General features: G+C 43.8%; 1 protein-coding gene across 1 annotated transcript in view; it reads right to left on the bottom strand.

Annotated features, from left to right (window-relative positions):
• BARX2 (BARX homeobox 2) overlaps nt 1-24,716 on the bottom strand; it is a 79,082-nt gene that overhangs the window by 12,837 nt on the left and 41,529 nt on the right. The window contains exon 2 of the mRNA XM_059069773.2: nt 1,964-2,261. Coding sequence (XP_058925756.1) covers nt 1,964-2,261 — 298 coding nt within the window. The remainder of the gene's footprint in view (nt 1-1,963; nt 2,262-24,716) is intronic.

Below are 24,716 nucleotides of genomic sequence, written 5' to 3'. Positions count from 1 at the left end.
TTAGAACAAACGTTTCTGCGAAAAAAATTTGCTGACTTCCAAAAGGGGCCTAAAACGTCACCCGAGCACGCTGATTCATCAATCGGGGCGCCCACCCCTCCCGGGTGACAAGCACACGAGGCTCTCCATGACACGCTGGGGGCATCAGAGTAGCCACTCGATACCTAGAGATCCCATTTATGAATCCCCAATTCACAGACCTGTCTCCACTGTCTGCCCGAAGGTGCCCCAAACTGCTCGCGTCCGAAACAGAACACACTCCCCTCCAAACCCACTCTGTCCTCAGTCTTACAGCTTCAGATAATGCTTGTCTCCCTAACCCGGTGGCCCATCCAGGAACCACAGAATTCTCAGCTGTCTTCCTCACGCCAACCTCTGTCTGTTCCAGCTTCACAGCTGTTCTCCAATCTAGCCTCTCCTCTCTGTTCCCACCGTCACCACCTTAATTCGGGTCTTCAGTGACCCGCCCTGGACTCTGTCCATCTGCTTTCCCTGCTCCATCTCTTCCCTAACAGTCACCTGTGGTGCCACCAACGTAAGGATTTGAAGAGCGAATCTGGCCATGTCGCTTCCAGCTCTTCCTGGCTGCTGACGCACGGCCTACACGACAAAGTCCCTAATCTTTGGCCAGACGTACAGGGTCCTGCCCGCCTCTGCAGCCTCATCTCCCACGGCGCGCCCCTCCACACCTGAAGCTGGAGACGCCCGACCACCTGCAGGGCCCTCAGCACGCCCGGCGAGCCCATCTGTGCCTTTATGTGTCACTCTCTCTGTGGAGGGCTCTCTCCCTCCCGGGATGAAAGCTCTTCTGAAGAGCTGCCTCCTCCGAGAAGGCTTCCCAGCCCCCGCCAACATACTCAGCAACGCCTCTGTGCTCCTGCAGCCCGCGGGAACGTGCCGGCACCCGCGCCCGGCGTCGTGACGTCATGACCGCAGCCTCGTCCTTCCCCGTGACCTCCTCTAGAGCAGGTCTCTCGTCTGCTACTTTCTGGACCCATAATCCCTGCCATGGTGCCCGGCACACAGCCAGTGGGCGCTCAGCTAACTGAATTGGTAAACAAGTTCCCTTCGAGTCAGTGATCTGCAGCCTCCTCTCTCACACTTAAATTTTGATCCAACAGCTAATAAAATAGCTTAAGAGGTGCATTTGAGTTTCCTTCCCTTCTCTTTAATAGGAGTAGGGTCAAATCTGATATGGACAAGGCAGGGAGCAAAAGAAGAGAAAAAGTGCCTGGAAAACCCTCCCAATAAATAGCATCATCACACATTAGCTCAGCCGAAGGAACAAGGTAAGAGACACACACTCTCGCAGCGTATTTTTTTGTTAAGATGCTAAATTAAAGAAAGCGGGGAGGTACTGAAGCCTATGAGTAAAGCAGGGGTCACAGCTGCCCTCATTGGGATCTCAGAAGGGTTTAAATAAGGGCCCCTCATCCAGGTCCTCTTAGGTCTCAGCCAAATGCTTCTGACTCGGTATCTGTCAAATCCAGCAAGACATCTGACAGCTCCACAGTCCCATCAACCCAGCGCGTCCAGGCAGGAGCCGGGCCGACCCACTGAGCCAGTTGGGGGTTGGAGGGTGGGGAGGAGCCAGAGGAGATCAGGGACCCCAGTTGTGGGTCAAGTCCCACTGCATGTGACCCCAAGTGTAAGTGGCTTTGAACACCAAACCTGTTTCCCAACTGAGAGCCTGGGTTGTACTGGAGAAGTGAATATACAGGGATATAGTGAGCAGCATAAATTCAGCAGCAGGCAGGGTCCCGGGCTGAGATGAATTCACGTGGACTGGCCTCCGTTAAACCCAGGCTGAGGCGGCGTGAGCCGAGGGATGGACGGATTCCCGCCACACTGTCCTGCACAAACTCTAGAACAGTCCTGTGGCTCTCCGTCCCACGCCGAGAACCAGAGGAGCCTCCCTTCTCAAGGGCCTTCCCGGCAGACAGTCCCCTCCCCGTGTCCTCACCTGTCTGGGGTGGACAAGTACTTCTGCTTCTGGAACTTCTTCTCCAGGCCCATGAGCTGCAGCTCGGTGAAGATGGTGCGGCTCCGGCGCGGCTTCTTCTGCCGGGGCGTGGGCTGCTCCGTCTCCGACTCGCTGCTGCCGTGGTTCTCGCCCGCAGCCTCGGCACACGTGGCCTCGGCGGCCGGGTGGCGGGACAGAGCCTGGGCGATTCCCGGGGTGGCGGGGACCAGGTGGGGGATGACTGTGTGCTGTCGGGTGATCACCGAGAGGAGAGGATGCGCCCGAAGGGAAGCGGGGCCTGGAAGACAAGCAGGGAGGCGGGTCGCACGCGAGCAGTGGGGGAAGGGGGCCAGAGGCCCTCAGAGGACCCCGCGCCGAGACCCATCTGTCTGGCAGGGCCTCCTGTTCACAAGGAGGTATAAATGGGGGAAGGCTGGGTGGGCAGGGCACACACAGATTTGCTCAGCCTGGTCTGGTTTGAAGTGAATCTTTCCCCATCTCTCCCGTTTGAACCCCTAAATTCTGGTTTCAGAGATACGGGTTAATGGCACAGAGCAAATGGAAAAAAGTACTCAGATAAAGCTAGAAACACATACTTAAGGAAGCCGAAACAGATTTGTAATATACAATGTACCTGAGAAGCACCTCCGCTGTTTATAAAAATACATGGTTGTAACTATAAACTCTTCCTGAGAAGTCTACATACCTGAATTGTTACATTTTTCAGAGCTGGAAGGATGCTTCAGGGTTTTTTAATTCAACTCCCTCATTTCAGAGACAAGAAAACAGCCCTAGGAAGCCTAAGGGACTTGATGGTGTCACAGAGCTAGGAACAAGCAGACTCAGTTCTGCCTTGAAGTCCAGGGCTGTTACCACATCATGAATCACACAGATGCATCATTTAGAAGAGGGGGCCAAAAAGATTTTAATTCACGTGAAAATTCAGATCCATTACACTGGCTGCCTCTGGCACTGTGCTAAGGAGGATTCTCAGGCTGGGTCAGAGCCTGGCTGAGGAATTCGAGCTGAGGTTGATTAGCAATGCCTGTCACGGGTGTGCAGGGGTAGGGGATGCGGTGGCCTCCACCCTAGTTTTGTGCCTCTTCTGCTTCAGGAATTTCAAGGCAAGAGGACTTTTCTGTCCAAGAATCTGTTCTGTCTTTTGCCGACTGAAAAAAAATTGCACAACCTAAAAGTTGAGAATTATGTTTTATATTTTTGTACTTTCTGAGGACTTCAAGCCAGGGAGGCAGCCTCTCAGAGAGCTCTGAGGGACTGCTCTTAAGAGGTGAGGGGGGCCCTAGGATACACAGGAGTTTTTGCAACAAAGACCAAGTGGTCAGAACATCAAAAGATTAATTCTGTTAATTAAACAGAACCATGGATAGACCTAGAGACTGTCATACAGCGTGAAGTAAGTCAGAAAGAGGAAAACAAATATTGTATAATATCACTTATATGTGGAATCTAGAAAAATGAACTTATTTGCAAAGCAGAAATAGAGACAGAGATGTAGAGAACAAATGTATGGATACTGGGGGGGGGAGGGGTTGTGTGATGAATTGGGAGATTGGGATTGACACATATACACCACTTTGTATAAAACAGGTAACTAATGAGAACCTTCTGTACAGCACAGGGAACTCTACTCAATGCTCAGTGGTGACCTAAATGGGAAGGAAATCCAAAAAAGAGGGGCTATATTTATACATATATAGCTGATTCACTTTGCTGTACAGCAGAAACTAACAACATTGTAAAGCAATTATACTCCAGTAAAAATGAAAAAAGAAAGAAAACCAGACATCTCAAGTCAATGAATTTAGCGCTTTTTATGTATGGGAAGAAAGAGTCTGGCTCACTGAAATCATTCCTTTGATGTGCACCTCAGCTCTCTGGGGCCAGTGGCCTGTCCCTTCCATCCTGAGTCCAGCGGGGGCGGCTACTGTGGCCGAGGGCTTGAGTTCCCTCAAGGCTCACCATCAGGGTGGAGATAGATAGTGGCTGATGGCTGATGGCTGCAACATCCTTTGTTTGCTGATACTTTAAAGTTCAAGTGCAAAAGCTCTTCCTTTTCATTGTTCCATAGTATTGGGTTTAAAAGGTCACCATCATTACCTATGGAAATCATTTTATCCCTCTGGGCCTCAGCTTTGTCATTTGTACAAGTGAGTAAAAGTAGGTAACTTCGAAGAATTTTTCAAACTCTAATATACCGATGTCACAAAAGCACATCATCCCAAACCCATCTTGATACCTGATGAAAACAGAAGATTCTGTGGCTGGCCTCTGGGGCTCAGCCCAGACCTGACAACTCACTACAAGGGCAAGGTGAGCGTCAGAGCCAAACATCACTCACACTCGTCCTGGGCTGAAACCAACCAAGGTCACAGAAGCACCCAGGTGCTACGTGCAAGCTCTTGCTCCTCTGGATTGGCATTTCTCTTCTTACTCATTTCCATGCTTCTGTTTTGGACCCCAGTCATAGTTATTAAAAGAGATAACTTCTCTTGTTCTTTGACTACATGTCTAGTAAGGCCCAGTAGAAACCACAAAGCTGTTAAACAATAAAACACAACTTCCATTGACTCTCCAGCCAAGGCTAACACTTGAGGGTTTTTGTCGTGGATTCTTTTAATGAAAAAAAAATGATATTTTATAATGAGAAAATCAGGATACCTGGGACAGTAGTCTTGGATCTGTATACATTATGAAATGCTACTTCTTCAAAAAAGTATCTAGGTCTTCCCTGGTGGCACAGTGGTTGGGAATCTGCCTGCCAATGCAGGGGACACGGGTTCAAGCCCTGGTGCAGGAAGGTCCCACATGCCGCAGAGCAGCTAAGCCCATGTGCCACAACTACTGAGCCTGTGCTCTAGAGCATGCGAACCACAACTGCTGAGCCTGCGTGCACAACTACTGAAGCCCACACGCCTAGAGCCTGTGCTCCGCAACAAAAGAAGCCACCGCAATGAGAAGCCCGTGCACCACAACGAAGAGTAGCCCCCTCTCACCACAACTAGAGAAATCTCGCACACAGCAACGAAGACCCAACACAGCCAAAAATAATAAATAAATTAATTTTAAAAATAATAAAGTTATATTTTTAAAAGTACCTAAAAGCTTCTTATACTGCTCTTTTGTTTTTATTACCAAAGCAGCACAATTTCTTATAAAAGAATTTTAAAACAATTCAGAAATATATAAAATAGAAGTCTCCCCTCCCAGTTTTCAACCCCAAATCTTAGAGGTAAACTTCCATAACTGTTCCTCTGTATATATAGACATATATATGTTCCAAATCTAGTAATAACGTATTCTAATCTACTGAAACACATAGTTACAAAGTGTTTATTTTGTAAAATGTAAACATGTCACTTTATATTTTCTAAATGGATAGCCAGCAACCCCCAAACCCTTTGTTTGACTAGCCCATGACTTAAAATGCCAGCCTTGGGCTTCCTGTGGCGCAGTGGTTGAGAATCCGCCTGCCGATGCAGGGGATGTGGGTTCGTTCCCCGGTCCGGGAGGATCCCACGTGCCGCGGAGCAGCTGGGCCCGTGAGCCACGGCCGCTGCTCCTGGGTGTCCGGATACTGTGGCTCCGCAACGGGAGAGGCCACAACAGTAAGAGGCCCGCATACCACCAAAAAAAAAAAAAAAAAAAAAAAAAAAAGCCAGCCTTAAGATACATTAAGTTCCCAAAGAAATGAAGTTGGGAATTTTTGTTTATCAGAATTCTGAGAGTCTACTGGGGAATTTTAGTCACCAGAAGTCAGAGAATCTCCTGCTTTCTAGAAAAGCAGCCAAACTGGGACAAGAACCACCCTTCCCAAGGGGTGCCCTCTGTCAGGGAGGGAAGAGTTAGGAAATCAGGTGGATCAGAGAGGGGCCAGATTTTTTTGAGGCCGCCATGAGTCTGCAACTCTGGGGAGAGTGAAGGCTACTTTGAAAGGATTTCTGAAAAACATTTTAGGGGTGTACTGGGTAAAATCCTTGAATATATTCCTTTAAGTACAACTAAAGATCTTCCTGTTGAAGGCTTCTGTAATCAGATTTCTGTTGTCTTTGAGTATAATTCTATAGACACTGAGCCACATGGGGCCCTAGAAATAGTTGGGTTACGTCATGAATGCATGTGTCTGTTTCTGGACTCTATTCTAGTGAACTAATGTATGTCCTACGATAGGACCATTCCACTTTTATTATTGTAGGGTTTAGGGAGTTTTATTATCTGGCAGAACAAATTTCCCCTTTTTATTTTTTCGACAAAATTTTCTTGGCTATTGTCATTAATTAATTTTTCCAGTTGAATTTTAGAATCAACTTGTTAGTCTCTTAAAAGGCAAATCCCACTGAAAATTTATTGGACTTCCGTTGACCTTATAGATTACTATAAGGAAAGATGATTCTTTTGATGATCCTGTTCTCTGGTAGGTTGAAAGAAATTGCTGGTGCTTTTGGAGATTTATGACATTTGGTTCCATAAAGCTTCAACCCAATGAAAACCTTCATTAAAAAACAAAAACAAAACAAAAAACGGTAGTGATTTAAGGCAACATTCTAATCACCAAAGTCTGTAGTTCCAGGAATCTTGACCCAATGTTCGGGTGCAGATTCAGTGACAAAATTGCACCTCTCCCCAGTGGCAGAGAGCACCTTCTGATGGAGATGCACCCACAAGGCCACTGTGACGCTGATAAATATTTGGAGGATTCAGGAGGACCCTCATTGTAGTAAATAAATACAATTGCAGTGAAGCACCGTGCTGAGGCTTTAGTATTTGACATGTGTCCCTAAGGAAGGAACAAGCATGGCTGGACCAGGACACAGGGTGGGTAATGTGTGTGCAGCAAAGCGCTGCGTCTCCTGAGAGGCAAACCAATGGGAGCAGAAAAGTGAGAGCAAACATACTCTCGCCAGCTGCTCTATGTCTTTCCTTGTTGTAAAATACGACCGGATTGCCAACAAAATAGGATCGGCCCAGAGCTTTCATTTCACAAAGCACTTACACACCCCCATCCGATACTCTCACAAAAGCACTGTGAGATAATCCAGCCATCTATTTATATTTTGGCTAAAACTCAAACTTAGATTTTAAAAATAGGGGGGAAATGATAAATTAGCTCATACATTGTGGGGTGGGGGACTTGGGTTACTGAGAAGGCAAATAATGCATAACACTATGTATTAAGTATGTCTTTCTCTTTTCCTGAGAATTATCACTATGTGAAAATGTTGACTAAAGACAGCTGTCCCGCCACCCTGCATCATTTACATACACTTGTGAAGTTCAAGCACATTATCTGCTACTGAGAGGGAGTCATCACTGTCATAAACCAAAGACTTTGTTTAAACATTTTTAGTTGACAAAAGGAGTGTACACACAGTGAATGCATTTTCTAATAGTTGCTTTCCTTCAACCCATCCCCCTAACCAGTGTTTGGCTGTGGGGTGGATATCACATAACCGCGTGTATTGTATACCTAGAAATAGCTGCCTGCCAAATGTCTGGCCGTTTTGAGAATCTGGTTTTGGATTAGAAAACCTGAGCACATTCGTGGTAGGCTAATACCCAGGAACATCCCAGGGAGCCTGGAGAGATGCGGACCATTTGGGAGGCTAAACAGAATTTTCCGTCGCGTGGATTCTGCAAACTGAGTGTAGATCACACATACGAACGCACTTGGGCCAAGCATGGGCACAGTCCAGGGTGGCAGATTCCAGGCACGTCTCCCCAACGTTAAGTCCTCCTTCCCCGCGGAGGCCAGTCCCCCCCAATCACAGCTGGACGTGAACCCCAGAGCAGAGTCCCCAAAGCACGGTGTTGGCTTCCACACACCTCCTGGGGGCTCCCCTCTTCCATTGCTCCAACATGCCCGTCCCCAAAATGGCTCTCCACGCCCACTATTCTGGTTGACACGAGCGAGGTCCAAATGTCTTGAGTGGATAAAGGGTCTCTAAGCTGCCTGCTTGACTGATTTATGTCCCGGGAATGTGTGACCTGTATACCCGCAGAAAGCTTCCAAGGGACAAGCAACACACACAAAGCCACAGGTGGAGATGGTATTTCTGATGGTTAACCTGAAAGAAAGACTCAGTGAACAACTGGGTAGCTCGGGCTGAGTTTCCACACCGAATTCTTCCCATCGGCTCACATCCCTGCAGACTGGCTGGTAAGTTGGGGCAGTGGAAAGAACCGGACCTCACTGACTTGTGAAGTGAACCTGAGCAGGTTATCAAAACTTTCTTAGTTTCAATCTCCTCTTCTGTAAAGTAGGGCTAATAGTAGTTCCCCCTTGTATCATACTGGGAAGATTAAATGCATTAAGGTATGTGAAGTGCCCGCTGGGCATTTCATTACTGTTCGTTCCCTTTCCTTTCCTCTTTTCACTTTAGTGGTTTGATGCTCTGTGAATGAGCCAAAAGAAAACAGATGGATTTTCTTATCAAGAAAGCACCTACTTGTGAACTAGGCATGTGCATCTTCTTATCCTCTGTGCATTCGTATGCAAAGCAAGATGAAGTAGCACTAGAATCTGCTATAGCTTCTCTTTGCCAAAGGAGGGTCTTCAAATGCCCTGACAGCAACACGAGAGCTAAAGGATATCACTGGGAGGGCTAACCAGGCCAGACATCCCCCTAAAATCATCAAGACTCCAGAAATAACTACTGTGGTTTTGCAGACCTGTATAAACAATTCACAGCCCTTCCCAAGATGAGTCGTAGGCAAAGAAGGCTGAAGTTAGTGGGACACAGGACCGTACCCAAAGTCAATTTCTAAACACTGCAGAGAAAACAGAGATGGGGTGGTTAAAATTGATTTGCCTGGTCATATGCTGAAGGTGGACTAAGGAAAGGCTGAGCTGAGGGTAAGCAGCAACCAGACCTGAAAGTTCAGTGCTTGTTTGTCTCTATGCACAACCTGTAAGAATGTCAAGGAAGGGAGGAAATATAACAAGGCTGAGTGGCCTTGTAACTTTGTGATACACTAAGTTTCTAGCCCAGTAAGAGTTAATGGAATACGTGCCCCCTTTACAGGTTATGGCTTTGTGTGACTAAAGAAAAGAGAAAATGTTTCAAGAGGCCAACTCAAAGGCTGACAAAACAACTTAGCCATTAATTACCTCACTAAAAAAGAGCAGGTGGGCATGTTGATGAGTTAAGTGTAAATGAATTAGAAACATGTGAAATAAACTTATTCCAAAATCCACACGTGACTGCCATAATGTAGACTCTGGAATAAGCATCTAGTTAAATTAAAAACTGAAGAAGGTTCACAAAGGTTGATGAATAAAGGGGTGAAAAACATTTCTGGGGATTTGGAAAAATGAAGATTTGGGAAATAAAGAGGAGACCAGAGCAATGCTAGTCGGCCTGACTGTATCACGCCATCTTTTCAGAGTCTTGATTTTGCAAAGAGACAAGCTCGGTCTTACATTCAACCTGCAATGTCATCAAAATTACAGACACTTGGGCTTCCCTGGTGGCGCAGGGGTTGAGAGTCCGCCTGCCGATGCAGGGGACGCAAGTTCGTGCCCCGGTCCGGGAAAATCCCACATACCGCGGAGCAGCTGGGCCCATGAGCCACGGTCCCCGAGCCTGCACGTCCGGAGCCTGTGCTGCGCAACGGGAGAGGCCCCAACAGTGAGAGGCCCGCGTACCTCAAAAAAAAAAATTATAGACACCCACAAAAACGCTGGGCTGCACTGGGAGCTACGTGAAATCACTTACCCTACTACTGCCCAAATGTGGCATCACCCAGCCTCTAGCCATCACCACTCCACATCTCCCTCCGCCAAAGAACACACTGGAAATGGCATTGTCTTTCTCCTCCTGGCCATTCTGTGGTCTCCATACACCCACACCTGCTTTCAGCGATACCTCATAACCACTCACAGACAGAAAGCTTCCAGAACAGCTGTTGTTTAGTACAGAGACCGAATTAATCACTCCCACCTTCAAGCACCCCCAGCTTTTTGTCTGTCCTTATTCACCCTTACTTAATTCAAACCTTGGAGCAAGAGTTAATGTGCTTACCCGTTTATTTCTCACTAGACTGCAAACTTCTTTAGGACAGAATTAAAAACTGTATCTTCCTAGTGAAAACGCCATGAGCCTGACTTGAACTGATTTCACCTGGAATCAGAAGACTGGGGCTGGAGGTGCGGTTCTGACACCTTTGACCACTTTGGACTCTGTGGCCTTGGTTAAACCAAACCTCCAACCTTCTGCTTTCTCTTCTAAAACGTGACACTAATAATACTTCTCCCAAGCTTGTTGAAGGATCACACTGGATAATGAGTATAAGAAAGTCTTTAAACAATGAACAACTATACCCAAAAAGGCAGCAATCGTTTCCAGCAGTCAAAAAGCACTAACTTTCCAAATTTTAGAGATGTCTCTATTCACTAAGAAATCATACTCCTGCTTCCTGGGCTAACGTAAACCATCCCTTTGTCTCGTCCCTTATCCTTCAAAATTTCTAGTTAAGGTCCTATTGTCACAGGGATAGAGGCTACACAAAGCCGACCAGGAGAAATCTTCTAGTTCACTGTCACCATCATCTGTGAACTCTACCAAGTAGCTACTCAGCTCGTGCTAACTGCTAGAGACGGGAAGAGACGCGATTCCTCATCTCTGTCCTCAGAAGCTAGTTATCGCACTGCAGACGTGAGACATTTCAATAAAAGGTGAATAAGAAAACAAAGACGTTTTTGTGTGGCACGTGCAGAGTGGCAGAAGGTCTACAGGAATTCAGGATGGATTGCTGCACTCCAGAGCGCACAGTGCCTGGTTGTGAAAAGAGGAGCCGGGGTTCTTCAGGGAAAGGAAGAACCCACAGGACCTGGAGAAACACTAGACTGTGGTGGGACAGGAGGGGAGACACACAGAAGGTGCCAGAGGACTCAAGACTCCAGCAGGGTAAGCTGGGACGAAGTGAGAGAATGGCAGGGACATATATACGCTACCAAACGTAAAATAGATAGCTAGTGGGAAGCAGCCGCATAGCACAGGGAGATCAGCTGGGTGCTCTGTGACCACCTAGAGGGGTGGGATAGGAAGGGTGGGAGGGAGACGCAAGAGGGAGGAGATATGGGGATATATGTATACATATAGCTGATTCACTTTGTTATACAGCAGAAACTAACACACCATTGTAAAGCAATTATACTCCAATAAAGATGTTTAAAAAAAAAAAAAAAAAAGACCCCAGCGGTAAGTACTGGGATCGGAGCACCTCTTCCTCTGCCCAGTGACAATGTTTGGGTAGAAAAGATAAGGCTCGCGGAGGCTTATTTAGTTTCCAGTAAAATCAGACACTGAAGTGCTGATTCCTGGCAGGCCTGGACGGTCACAAACTAGGGTTCCCCGAAGGACTCTGAGATGGGTCTGTGGATTTTACACAGAACTAGAGCTGAAGGGTTGAAAGTAGAATTTGTCTCCCAAGAAGAAAGACTTAAGACCAACAGAGGATGAAAGACTGGGTCTTGGGGTACATCTTCATCAATGGAGCTGGAAAAGGAAATAAGACCAATAAACCAGGCAGACATTGTAGCCTAAGAAGCAAGTAGCAGAAGTAAGAGCTCAGGGTCAATGAAAATGGCCAGAGAATTTCAAGAAGGATACACTTTCAACAAGGTTACTCACGAGGAAATCTCTTGATGTAAGTTTTGAAAATATCCCCCCTGGGAGCAGAGCGCGGGAGGGCGGTCAGGGTCGTCCTGGCTGAGGAGGTAGTGAAAACGTGACCGAAGACCTCGTGTACTCATTAATAACCCTGAGGAGGGTTGAGGGCGGGCTTCGCGAATATTATCAGTTTAGAAAAGGAATTTATTGGAAGGAAACTGGATTGCTAAAATAATAAATAGGACGTCTGCAGACCCAAGCTTAGAAATCGGAAGGAATCAAGAGAGACTGGCCGGCAAAGACATAGGATGTGGGATCTTAGTTCCCTGATCGGGGATTGAACCCGGACTCTTGGCAGTGAGAGCATGGAGTCCTAACCAGTGGACCGCCAGGGAATTCCCGAGTTTTTTCACATAACACTCATAAAAACCTATGAGAGACGCAAACCTACGCTATGAATGTAACCCCATGCGTCTGTTAGTACCAACTGCCTATCTCCTCTTAGAAGGTGAAGAGTGGACAGTGAGGATTCACTTCTCAGGCTCTTGGCACTCCAGCCAGGTGTCAAGGCTGTGTCTCTGAGGTGGGAGAACTAACCTCAGGACACTGGTCCACAAGAGACCTCTCAGCTCCACGTAATATCAAATGGCGAAAATCTCCCAGAGATCTCCATCTCAACACCAAGACCCAGCTTCACTCAAGGACCAGCAACGAACAGTGCTGGACACCCTATACCCAACAAAGAGCGAGACAGGTCTACAGCCCCATCCATTAGCAGAGAGGCTGCCTAGAATCACAGTAAGGCTACCGACATCCCCATACACGCCACCAGACGTGGACCTGCCCACCAGGGAGACGGGATCCAGCCTCATCCACCAGAACACGGGCACTGGTCCCCCCAACCAGGAAACCTGCTCAACCCACTGAACCAACCTCAGCCACTGGGGACAGCCACCAAAAATAGACAGAACTACGAACCTGCAGCCTGCAAAAGGGGGACCCCAAACACAGTAAGATAGGCAAAATGAGAAGACAGAAAAACACACAGCAGATGAAGGAACAAGATAAAAACACACCAGACCTAACAAATGAAGAGGTAATAGCCAGTCTACCTGAAAGAGAATTTAGAATAATGATGGTGAAGATGATGCAAAATCTTGGAAATAGAATAGACAAATTGCAAGAAACAGTTAACAAGGACCTAGAAGAAATAAAGAGGAAGCAAGTAACGATAAGCAACACAATAAATGAAATGAAAAATACTCTAGACGGGATCAGTAGCAGAATAACTGAGGCAGAAGGACGGATAAGTGACCTGGAAGATAAAATAGTGGAAATAACTACTGCAGAGCAGAATAAAGAAAAAAGAATGAAAAGACCTGAGGACAGTCTCAGAGATCTCTGGGACAACATTAAACGCACCAACATTCGAATTATAGGGGTCCCAGAAGAAGAAGAGAAAAAGAAAGGGACTGAGAAAATATTTGAAGAGATTATAGTTGAAAACTTCCCTAATATAGGAAAGGAAATAGTCAATCAAGTCCAGGAAGCACAGAGAGTCCCATATAGGATAAACCCAAGGATAAACACACCAAGACACATAATAATCAAACTGTCAAAAATTAAATACAAAGAAAACATATTAAAAGCAGCAAGGGAAAAACAACAAATAACACACAAGGGAATCCCCATAAGGCTAACATCTGATCTTTCAGCAGAAACTCTACAAGCCAGAAGGGAGTGGAAGGACATATTTAAAGTGATGAAGGAAAAAAACCTACAACCAAGATTACTCTACCCAGCAAGGATCTCATTCAGATTTGATGGAGAAATTAAAACCTTTACAGACAAGCAAAAGCTGAGAGAGTTAAGCACCACCAAACCAGCTTTACAACAAATGCTAAAGGAACTTCTCTAAGCAAGAAACATAAGAGAAGGAAAAGACCTACAAGAACAACCTGAAACAATTAAGTAAATGGTAATAGGAACGCACATATCAATAATTACCTTAAATGTAAATGGATTAAATGCTCCCACCAAAAGACACAGACTGGCTGAATGGATACAAAAACAGGACCCATATATATGCTGTCTACAAGAGACCCACTTCAGACCTAGGGACACTTACAGACTGAAAGTGAGGGGATGGAAAAAGATATTCCATGCAAATGGAAATCAGAAGAAAGCTGGAGTAGCAATTCTCATATCAGACAAAATAGACTTTAAAATAAAAACTATTACAAGAGACAAAGAAGGACACTACATAATGATCAAGGGATCAATCCATGAAGAAGATATAACAATTGTAAATATTTATGCACCCAACATAGGAGCACCTCAATACATAAGGCAAATACTAACAGCCTTAAAAGGGGAAATCGACAGTAACACAATCATAGTAGGGGACTTTAACACCCCGCTTTCACCAATAGACAGATCATCCAAAATGAAAATAAATAAGGAAACACAAGTTTTAAATGATACATTACACAAGATGGACTTAATTGATATTTATAGGACATTCCATCCAAAAACAACAGAATACACATTTTTCTCAAGTGCCCATGGAACATTCTCCAGGATAGATCATATCTTGGGTCACAAATCTAGCCTTGGCAAATTTAACAAAATTGAAATCGTATCAAGTATCTTTTCTGACCACAATGCTATAAGACTAGATATCAATTACAGGAAAAGATCTGTAAAAAATACAAACACATGGAGGCTAAACAATACACTACTTAATAACGAAGTGATCACTGAAGAAATCAAAGAGGAAATCAAAAAGTACTCAGAAACAAATGACAATGGAGACACGTCGACCCAAAACCTATGGGATACAGCAAAAGCAGTTCTAAGAGGGAAGTTTATAGCAATACAATCCTACCTTAAGAAACAGGAAGCATCTCGAATAAACAACTTAACTTTGCACCTAAAGCAATTAGAGAAGGAAGAACAAAAACCCCCCAAATTTAGCAGAAGGAAAGAAATCATAAAGATCAGATCAGAAATAAATGAAAAAGAAATGAAGGAAACAATAGCAAAGATCAATAAAAGTAAAAGCTGGTTCTTTTTGAGAAGATAAATAAAATTGATAAACCATTAGCCAGACTCATCAAGAAAAAAAGGGAGAAGACTCAAAATCAATAGAATTAGAAATGAAAAAGGAGATGTAACAACTGACTCTGCAGAAATACAAAAGATTATTAGAGATTACTACAAGCAACTCTATGCCAATAAAAAGGACAACCTGGAAGAAATGGACAAATTCTTAGAAATGCACAACCTGCCGAGACTGAACCAGGAAGAAATAGAAAATATGAACAGACCAATCACAAGCACTGAAATTGAAACTGTGATTTAAAATCTTCCAACAAACAAAAGCCCAGGACCAGATGGCTTCACAGGTGAATTCTATCAAACATTTAGAGAAGAGCTAACACCTATCCTTCTCAAACTCTTCCAAAAGATAGCAGAGGGAGGAACACTCCCAAACTCATTCTATGAGGCCACCATCACCCTGATACCAATACCAGACAAAGACATCACAAAGAAAGAAACTACAGGCCAATATCACTGATGAACATAGATGCAAAAATCCTCAACAAAATACTAGCAAACAGAATCCAACAGCACATTAAAAGGATCATACACCATGATCAAGTGGGGTTTATTCCAGGAATGCAAGGATTCTTCAATATACGCAAATCAATCAACGTGATACACCATATCAACAAACTGAAGGAGAAAAACCATATGATCATCCCAATAGATGCAGAGAAAGCTTTTGACAAAAGTCAACACCCATTTATGATAAAAACCCTGCAGAAAGTAGGCATAGAGGGAACTTTCCTCAATATAATAAAGGCCATATATGACAAACCCACAGCCAGCATTGTTCTCAATGGTGAAAAACTGAAACCATGTCCACTAAGATCAGGAACAAGACAAGGTTGCCCACTCTCACCACTCTTATTCAACCTAGTTTTGGAAGTTCTAGCCACAACAATTAGAGAAAATAAAGAAATAAAAGGAATCCAAATAGGAAAAGAAGAAGTAAAGCTGTCACTGTTTGCAGAGGACATGATACTATACATAGAGAATACTAAGGATGCTACCAGAAAACTACTAGAACTAATCAATGAATTTGGTAAAGTAGCAGGATACAAAATTAATGCACAGAAATCTCTGGCATTCTTATACACTAATGATGAAAAATCTGAGAATGAAATTAAGAAAACACTCCCATTTACCATTGCAACAAAAAGAATAAAATATCTAGGAATAAACCTACCTAAGGAGACAAAAGACTTGTATGCAGAAAACTATAAGACACTGATGAAAGAAATTAAAGATGATACAAATAGGTGGAGAAATATACCATGTTCTTGGATTGGAAGAATCAACATAGTGAAAATGACTCTATTACCCAAAGCAATCTACAGATTCAATGCAATCCCTATCAAATTACCACTGGCATTTTTTTACAGAACTAGAACAAAGAATTTCACAATTTGTATGGAAACACAAAAGACCCCAAATAGCCAAAGCAATCTTGAGAACGAAAAATGGAGCTGGAGGAATCAGGCTCCCTGACTTCAGACTATACTACAAGGCCACAGTAATCAAGACAGTATGGTACAGGCACAAAAACAGAAATATAGATCAATGGAACAGGATAGAAAGCCCAGAGATAAACCCACACACATAGGGTCACCTTATCTTTGATAAAGGAGGGAAGGAAACACAGTGGAGAAAAGACAGCCTCTTCAATAAGTGGTGCTGGGAAAACTGGACAGCTACCTGTAGAAGTATGAAATTAGAACACTCCCTAACACCATACACAAAAATAAACTCAAAATGGGTTAAAGAACTAAATGTAAGGCCAGACACTATCAAACTCTTAGAGGAAAACATAGGCAAAACACTCTATGACATCAATCACAGCAAGATCCTTTTTGACCCATCTCCTAGAGAAATGGAAATAAAAACAAAAATAAACAAATGGGATCTAATGAAACTTAAAAGCTTTTGCACAGCAAAGGATACCATAAACAAGACCAAAAGACAACCCTCAGAATGGGAGAAAATAGTTGCAAATGAAGCAACTGACAAAGGATTAATCTCCAAAATTTATAAGCAACTCATGCAGCTCAATAACAAAAAAACAAACAACCCAATCCAAAAATGGGCAGAAGAACTAAATAGACATTTCTCCAAAGAAGATATACAGATTGCCAACAAACACATGAAAGAATGCTCAACATCATTAATCATTAGAGAAATGCAAATCAAAACTACAATGAGATATCATCTCACACCGGCCAGATTGGCCATCATCAAAAACTCTAGAAACAATAAATGCTGGAGAGGGTGTGGAGAAAAGGGAACACTCTTGCACTGTTGGTGGGAATGTAAAATGATACAGCCACTATGGAGAACAGTATGGAGGTTCCTTAAAAAACTACAAATAGAACTACCATACGACCCTGCAATCCCACTACTGGGCATATACCCTGAGAAAACCATAATTCAAAAAGAGTCATGTACCAAAATGTTTATTGCAGCTCTATTTATGATAGCCATGACATGGAAGCAACCTAAGTGTCCATCAACAGATGAATGGATAAAGAAGATGTGGCACATATATACAATGGAATATTACTCAGCCATAAAAAGAAATGAAACTGAGTTATTTGTAATGAGGTGGATAGACCTGGAATCTGTCATACAGAGTGAAGTAAGTCAGAAGGATAAAAACAAATACCGTATGCTAACACATATATATGGAATCTAAAAAAAAAAAAAAATGTCATGAAGAGATTAGTGGTAGGATGGGAATAAAACACAGACCTACTAGAGCATGGACTTGAGGATATGGGGAGGGGGAATGGTAAGCTGTGACGATGTGAGAGAGTGGCAGGGACATATACACACTACCAAATATAAATTAGATAGCTAGTGGGAAGCTGCCGCATAGCACAGGGAGTTCACCTCTGTGCTGAGTGACCACCTAGAGGGATGGGATAGGGAGGGTGACACAAGAGGGAAGAGTTATGGGAACATATGTATATGTATAACTGATTCACTTTGTTGTAAAGGAGAAACTAACACACTATTGTAAAACAGTTATACTCAAATAAAGATGTTAAAAATAAATAAACAAATAAAAATTAAAAAAAAAAAAAAAAGAAAATATCCTCCCTTCTCTGATACTTCCAGACCTATCTTCATGGTATAGGTATCTCCACAAGGCAGGCTGGGAAAATGTGCTTTGTGCCAGGGCCCTGGCGGTTTCGAGGAAAAGCCACAGGAGATTACTTTCTGCAAGTGGCCCTGTGGGTCCCAGGCAATCTCTTGATTACCCAGGAGAAGCATCCACCAAACTCAGAACATCTCATGCCAAAATGTAATTTTCTAAATTCAATTTAATTTCCCTTGTCTCCCTATGCATCCTAATCCTGGCTTAAATATATTCTCTATAGCTTGCCTTTAGTTGCAAAGAATTAGAAACAAAGTGGGATAAAAGAGAGTAAAATTCAATTAAGTTTAACAAATTATGGAATACCTAGTGTAGATACTATGCCAGGAACTGGGGATAGAACAGTACACAAGACAGACCAGGTCCTTGCCCAGCCCAGCTGATGGACAGCAGACAGTTAAGGAAGAAGTAATTCAGCAAGAGGATTTAACGCAGTATAGGCGGTGAGGATCCACCTAAAAGAGTGTCATTTAAACTGAAGGACGACGTTAGCTGAGATTCTAATCAGAGAATAAAAAGGAACAGGTGAAAGTCTACAAATTTGCCAAATACTAACTGTGAAAAGAAATTTATTTGTTTTTTATAAATTTATTTATTTACTTATTTATCTATCTGTCTACCTATCTTGGTTGCATTGGGTCTTCATTGCTGCACGCAGTTTTCTCTAGTCACGGCGAGCGGGGGCTGCTCCTTGTTACGGTGCGTGGGCTTCTCATTGCGGTGGCTTCTCTTGTTGCGGAGCACGGGCTCTCGGTGTGCGGGCTTCACTAGTTGTGACACATGGGCTCAGTAGTTGTGGTTCGTGGGCTCTAGAGTGCAGGCTCAGTAGTTGTGGTGCATGGGCTTAGTTGCTCCGCAGCATGTGGGATCCTCCCGAACCAGGGCTCGAACCTGTGTCCCCTGCATTGGCAGGCGGATTCTGAACCACTGCGCCACCAGGGAATTCCCGAAAAGAAATTTTTTTAAGCAAAACAAAAAACACAGGGTGAAAAGGCATTTGGGCCTTACTGAAGAATATCTACAGAACTTCTGATGTCGAAACTGGCTCTGCTGAGTGTGGACAAGTGGGAAACTTCTCTGCTGGAATGTGAAGGCAGAACAGTAAACTGGAGGCCTCTCAAACCAGTGTCTGGTAAGGTGCCCAGGTACTGTCAATGACCAGAGTATCTCCCTCTGCTGTGATGACCAGCCTAGTGCAGGCAGTTTCCACCAGGATGCCTCCACGTCATGCAGACAGTCAGGTGATTTTGATGGTTAAATCTCTTCTTCCTGGTACCCAACTATTTTCTTTTTTAAAAAAATTATTTATTTATTTAGTTTTGGCTGCGTTGGGTCTTCATTGCTGTGTGCAGGCTTCTCTAGTTGCGGCGAGCGGCGGGCTGCTCTTCGTTGTGGTGCTCGGGCTTCTCATTGCAGTGGCTCTAGGCACGTGGGCTTCACTAGTTGTGGCACGTGGGCTTCAGTAGTTGTGGCACGTGGGCTCAGTAGTTGTGGCACGTGGGCTCAGTAGTTGTGGCACGTGGGCTTCACTAGTTGTGGCACGTGGGCTCAGTAGTTGTGGCACATGGGCTTCAGTCGTTGTGGCACATGGGCTCAGTAGTTGTGGCTCACAGGCTCTAGAGCGCAGGCTCAGTAGTTGTGGCGCACGGGCTTAGTTGCTCCGTAGCATGTGGGATCTTCCGGAACCAGGGCTCAAACCCGTGTCCCCTGCATTGGCAGGCGGATTCTTAACCACTGCACCACCAGGGAAGTCCCCCCATTATTTTCTGATAAAAGTATGCCCTTAAAACTTATGCAGAAAACTCAGCCCAGGGACACAGAACTATGTTGCAAAATGGACTCAAACTCCAGAGGAATCTACTTATTGAAGATAGGAGGATGGAGCACTGTATTTGGGGGAAGGCTCTTGTTGGAGAGAATGAAAGAATTCCTCGCCTTTCTCTTTTACTCAAGGTGTTAAGATTGAATGGCAACCAGTGTACCCCCAAACAGTAGTGGGAAAATTATACAACAGACATTAATATTTATTTGTTTGAGTCTTGCTCTTGTAGGTAATAAGAGAAAACAATAATAAGGAGTAATAGTAGGAACAATAACAGTAATAAGATTCTGCAGGGCTTCCCTGGTGGCGCAGTGGTTGAGAGTCCGCCTGCCGATGCAGGGGACACGGGTTCGTGCCCCGGTCCGGGAAGATCCCACATGCCGCGGAGCGGCTGGGCCCATGAGCCATGGCCGCTGAGCCTGCGTGTCCGGAGCCTGTGCTCTGCAACGGGAGAGGCCACAACAGTGAGAGGCCCGCATACCGCCAAAACAACAAAAAAAACACAAGATTCTGCAACACAGTGAACGTGAAGCATGTGGACCATGGTACCCAACTGGCCAACCAGGACCAATGACAGCTGCTCCCTGCAACAAGATGCTCCCTGCACTGAGCCACATCCTGTCTATTCAAGATCCAAGTCTACCCTCAACAACGCCGTTCAGCTTGCTTTAGCTTCAGTCCACAATGAGGTCTCTCTCTGAATTTTCCTCATCAGTAGATGGGGGGAGTTGGCTGGGTTTTTAAGGTCCCTTTTGGTACCAAGATGCAATGACTTTATCAGCAATACCACACTCACACGCGGCGAGTCTCTCTTACATTTCTCAACTCGATTGTGAAGTCTTTGTCTTACACTTCAGTTTCCCACAATGTACTTCCCATCCTCTGCAAATGGTATCAACTAAACAAATATTAGCTGAATTTAACGAGTGACCTAAGAGAAAGAGTATTAATGCCTGCCTGCACGTAAACCTCCTCAGTGCTACTAAATCTTGTCAGTTCACAAGGGAGTAGCAGTGATGAACTAATTACTCATCTGATATCCTCTTGGGTAATCCAGATCGTAATTACAAAGGCAAAAGACTATCTTTGCACAGGTCTCACTATGCACAATTAAGACTCTGAGGCTATGTGATTTATAGCGAATGACACATTGAATAACAAAACAGAGAGATTATTTTTTTCTAACCCAGCCTTTGCTGGGATAAGGTGTTAAAGTCACACAGAAGCTCGACAACGTCTGAACTGGGAGCAGAGCTCAAACCTCCGGAGGAAAGGACAGATGTGCCGTTCACGTCACTGTACTGCCTTTCTAGGCAAGGGCCACCAAAATGCTGAGTGAGTACTGTTTGGCCTCAGATACTTATTTTTCCTCATTCATGTGGTCTATTTATTTTAATGGTTAACTCTTTCAGTCTGCAACCCAGTGTGAAAAGCACTGATTTAAATAATCTGAGAAGACGTGGTAAATATTAACCTTGGAAGTTTCTGGGCTTTTGCAATTTCTCTCCTTTTCTTTCCAGCTTTACTGAGGCCTGACTGATAAATAAAAACTGTATATAATGAAGGTATACAACGTGCGATTTGATGCATATATTATACATACGTTATGCAATGATGACTGCAATCCAGCTAATTAACACATCCATCACCTCACATAGTTACTTTTCGTGTGTGTGTGTGTGTGATGAGAACCCTTAAAATCTGCTCTCATAACAAATTTCAAGTATACAATACAGTTTTGTTGACTGGAGTCAGCATGCTGCACATTACGTCTCCAGAACATATTTATCTTATGACTCTAAGTTTGTACCGTTGGACCAACATCTCCCCATTCACCCCCGCTATCAACTCCCCACAACCACTCTTCTGTTTCCATGAGTCCTACGACTTTAGACCTGCACCTATAACAGGAGGTCGTGCAGTCTTTGTCTCGGCCCAACTTGTTTCACTTCGCATGAGGTCCTCCAGGTTCATCCATGCTGCCACAATGGCAGGATTTCCTTCCTTTTCTTTTTTCATTTTATTTTTTTTAATTTTATCTTATTTTTTATTGAGGTATAGTTGTTTTACAATGTTGTGTTAGTTTCTACTGTACAGTGGAGTTCCCTGTGCTATACAGCAGGTTCTCATTAGTTGTCTATTTCATACATATTAGTGTATATATGTCAATCCCAATCTCCCAATTCGTTCCACTCCCCCCTTCTCCCCTTGGTGTCCATACATTTGTTCTCTACGTCTGTGTCTCTACTTCTGCCTTGCAAACAGGTTCAACTGTACCATTTTTCTAGATTCCACATATAGGCGTTAATATGATATCTGTTTTTCTCTTTCTGACTTACTTCACTCTGTATGACAGTCTCTAGGTCCATCCACATCTCTACAGTGACCCCATTTCATTCCTTTACATGGCTGAGTAATATTCCATTGTATATATGTGCCACATCTTCTTTATCCATTCATCTGTCGATGGACACTTAGGCTGCTTCCATGTCCTTCCTATTGTAAATAGTGCTGCAATGAACATTGGGGTACATGTGTCTTTGTGTGTGTGTGTGTGTGTGTGTGGTACGTGGGCCTCTCACTGTTGTGGCCTCTCCCGTTGCGGAGCACAGGCTCCGGATGCGCAGGCTCAGCGGCCATGGCTCACGGGCCCAGCTGCTCCGCGGCATGTGGGATCTTCCCGGACCGGGGCACAAACCCGTGTCCCCTGCATCGGCAGGCGGACTCTCAACCACGGCTCCACCAGGGAAGCCCTACGTGTGTCTTTTTGAATTATGGTTTTCTCAGGGTATATGCCCAGTAGTGGGATTGCTGGGTCATATGGCAGTTCTACTGTTAGTTTTTTAAGGAACCTCCATACTGTTCTCCACAGTGGCTGTATCCATTTACATTCCCACCAACAGTGCAAGAGGGTTCCCTTTTCTCCACACCCTCTCCAGCATTTACTGTTTGTAGATTTTTTGATGATGGCCATTCTGACCAGTGTGAGGTGATACCTCATGTAGTTTTGATTTGCATTTCTCTGATAATTAGTGATGTTGAGCATCTTTTCATGTCCCTCTTGGCCATCTGTATGTCTTCTTTGGAGAAGTGTCTATTTAGGTCTTTTGCCCATTTTTTGATTGGGTTGTTTGTTTTTTTGATATTGAGCTGCATGAGCTGTTTGTATACTTTGGAGATTAATGCTTTGTCCATTGATTCATTTGCAAATATTTTCTCCCATTCTGAGGGCTGTTTTTTTGTCCTGTTTATAGGATTTCCTTCTTTTTCAAGGCTGAATAATATTCCACTGCATACAGAATAGTTATTTATTTATTTCCCATTTCTTTTTCTACTTATCTGTCAGCACTTAGGTTGTTTCCATGCCTTGGCTGTCATGAATAATGTTGCATTGAACATAAGCGTGCATTTTTCTCTTCAAGATAGTGATTTTATTTCCTTTGGATATATACCCAGAAGAGGGACTGTCAGACCATATGATAATTCTATGTTTAATTTTTTTAGGAACTTCCATACTTGTTTTCCATGATGGCTGGAATCGTGTGGTCCATTTTTTAGGAAGCTTGAGCATGTTAGAGATTAACAGCTAATAATCTGACATCTTACCAGCCAGTCTGAAAGACTTCTGCTTGGAAATTTTTCCTAAATTGGACTAGTAGATGTTTAAGAGGGAAGGAGGAAGTAAGGGTAGACCTCTGACTATATTACAGCTCAATGGCCCACAACATTGGCATTGATTTGTTCATAAAAAAATAATAACTCACCCTACGGTAAGGGTCTGAGAAAGGGTCAATCTCTCCAAAAGAAGAGAGGCTCAACAAGCTGCTAAGTCAATCTCATGTCCCTTAAATTCCACCCATAATCTCAAGGCAATGGACAGACGGAAGGGACAAAGGAAGGAAAGCTTATCACCATGGGCTAGACTTTGCACACACCATATCTCCTTTACTCCTCACAAAAATTATCCAATGACGAGGGCACATACCTGGAATCTGAACAGAAATCTGTTTGATTCATGGCCATGCTCATAATTATATCATGCTACCTTTCAAAATTCTAAAATACACCTTCCCAGGAACTTTCCTTGCTGACATTCTAGTGTTCCAGACAGTTGATGTACATTCGTGCACCATTCAAACCCTCTGCCTCTTCCAGGGTGTGCTTGTGACTCAGGTACTGGTGTTGGCTCACATGGCATAAAAATAGTAAGACCTCATCATTTTCATGACTCAGCACCCTATTCCCCCTCCCCAGAAAAGACAGGCAAAGGATATAGTATTTTTGTTTCTTCTTAAATCACAGTAATTTTTTCCCAATAGAAAGCAACATGTTTCAACGTAGAAAATTTAAATCTACAGAAATATAGACACAAAAAAAGTTGTTAACACTCCCATGTACAGAAAAACCAGTGAAGCTTTCAGATTCCTGAAAGATGTAGGAGGTCCTATTTGGAGAGGCTCTGCTTTGCCTGGAAGAAAGATGGCACCATGGTTTTAGTCCAGCAAGAAAAAGAGGACAAAGTGTTGTGTTTCCTGGGGAACAGGTTGGGTTGAAACAAAGTATGAGTATGACATTCTGAAATCCATCTAACACAGAAATAATTGGCCTATTACCAAGACCAAAGACCTGAGCCAAGTCACACACATGGGCAAAGAACTCGAACTTGTAGCCAGATGTCCAGGTATTTTCTCATTTTCCATGAGCCATTTCCCCACTGACCATGTGAGAAGTAGAGAGGCATTTTTATAGAACTTGCAACTATTCCTAGAGATATATATCAATACTGCTTCTCCCAATAAGTCAAATTTATTTCCCTAGCTGGTAGCAAGTTAACAAATGTTGTGGAAAAGTTGTACAAACACAAATAAATACTTCCTCTCCTCACTAGATTCTGAGCTTAGGATTATTGGTTCAAAAACTGTCATACTATTAACAGAAAAAAAAATAAGGTCAATAAAGAGCAGTGCAGAATTTTACCAAGATTACTTCAAAGCACAGATATTTTTTAAACTGAAGTAAATTTACAAAAGCACAGATTTT

This window comes from Kogia breviceps, chromosome 7 (assembly GCF_026419965.1).
Source record: "Kogia breviceps isolate mKogBre1 chromosome 7, mKogBre1 haplotype 1, whole genome shotgun sequence".
In the NCBI taxonomy this organism is placed as follows: domain Eukaryota; kingdom Metazoa; phylum Chordata; class Mammalia; order Artiodactyla; family Physeteridae; genus Kogia; species Kogia breviceps.
This window is presented reverse-complemented; position numbering and strand designations above follow the sequence as displayed.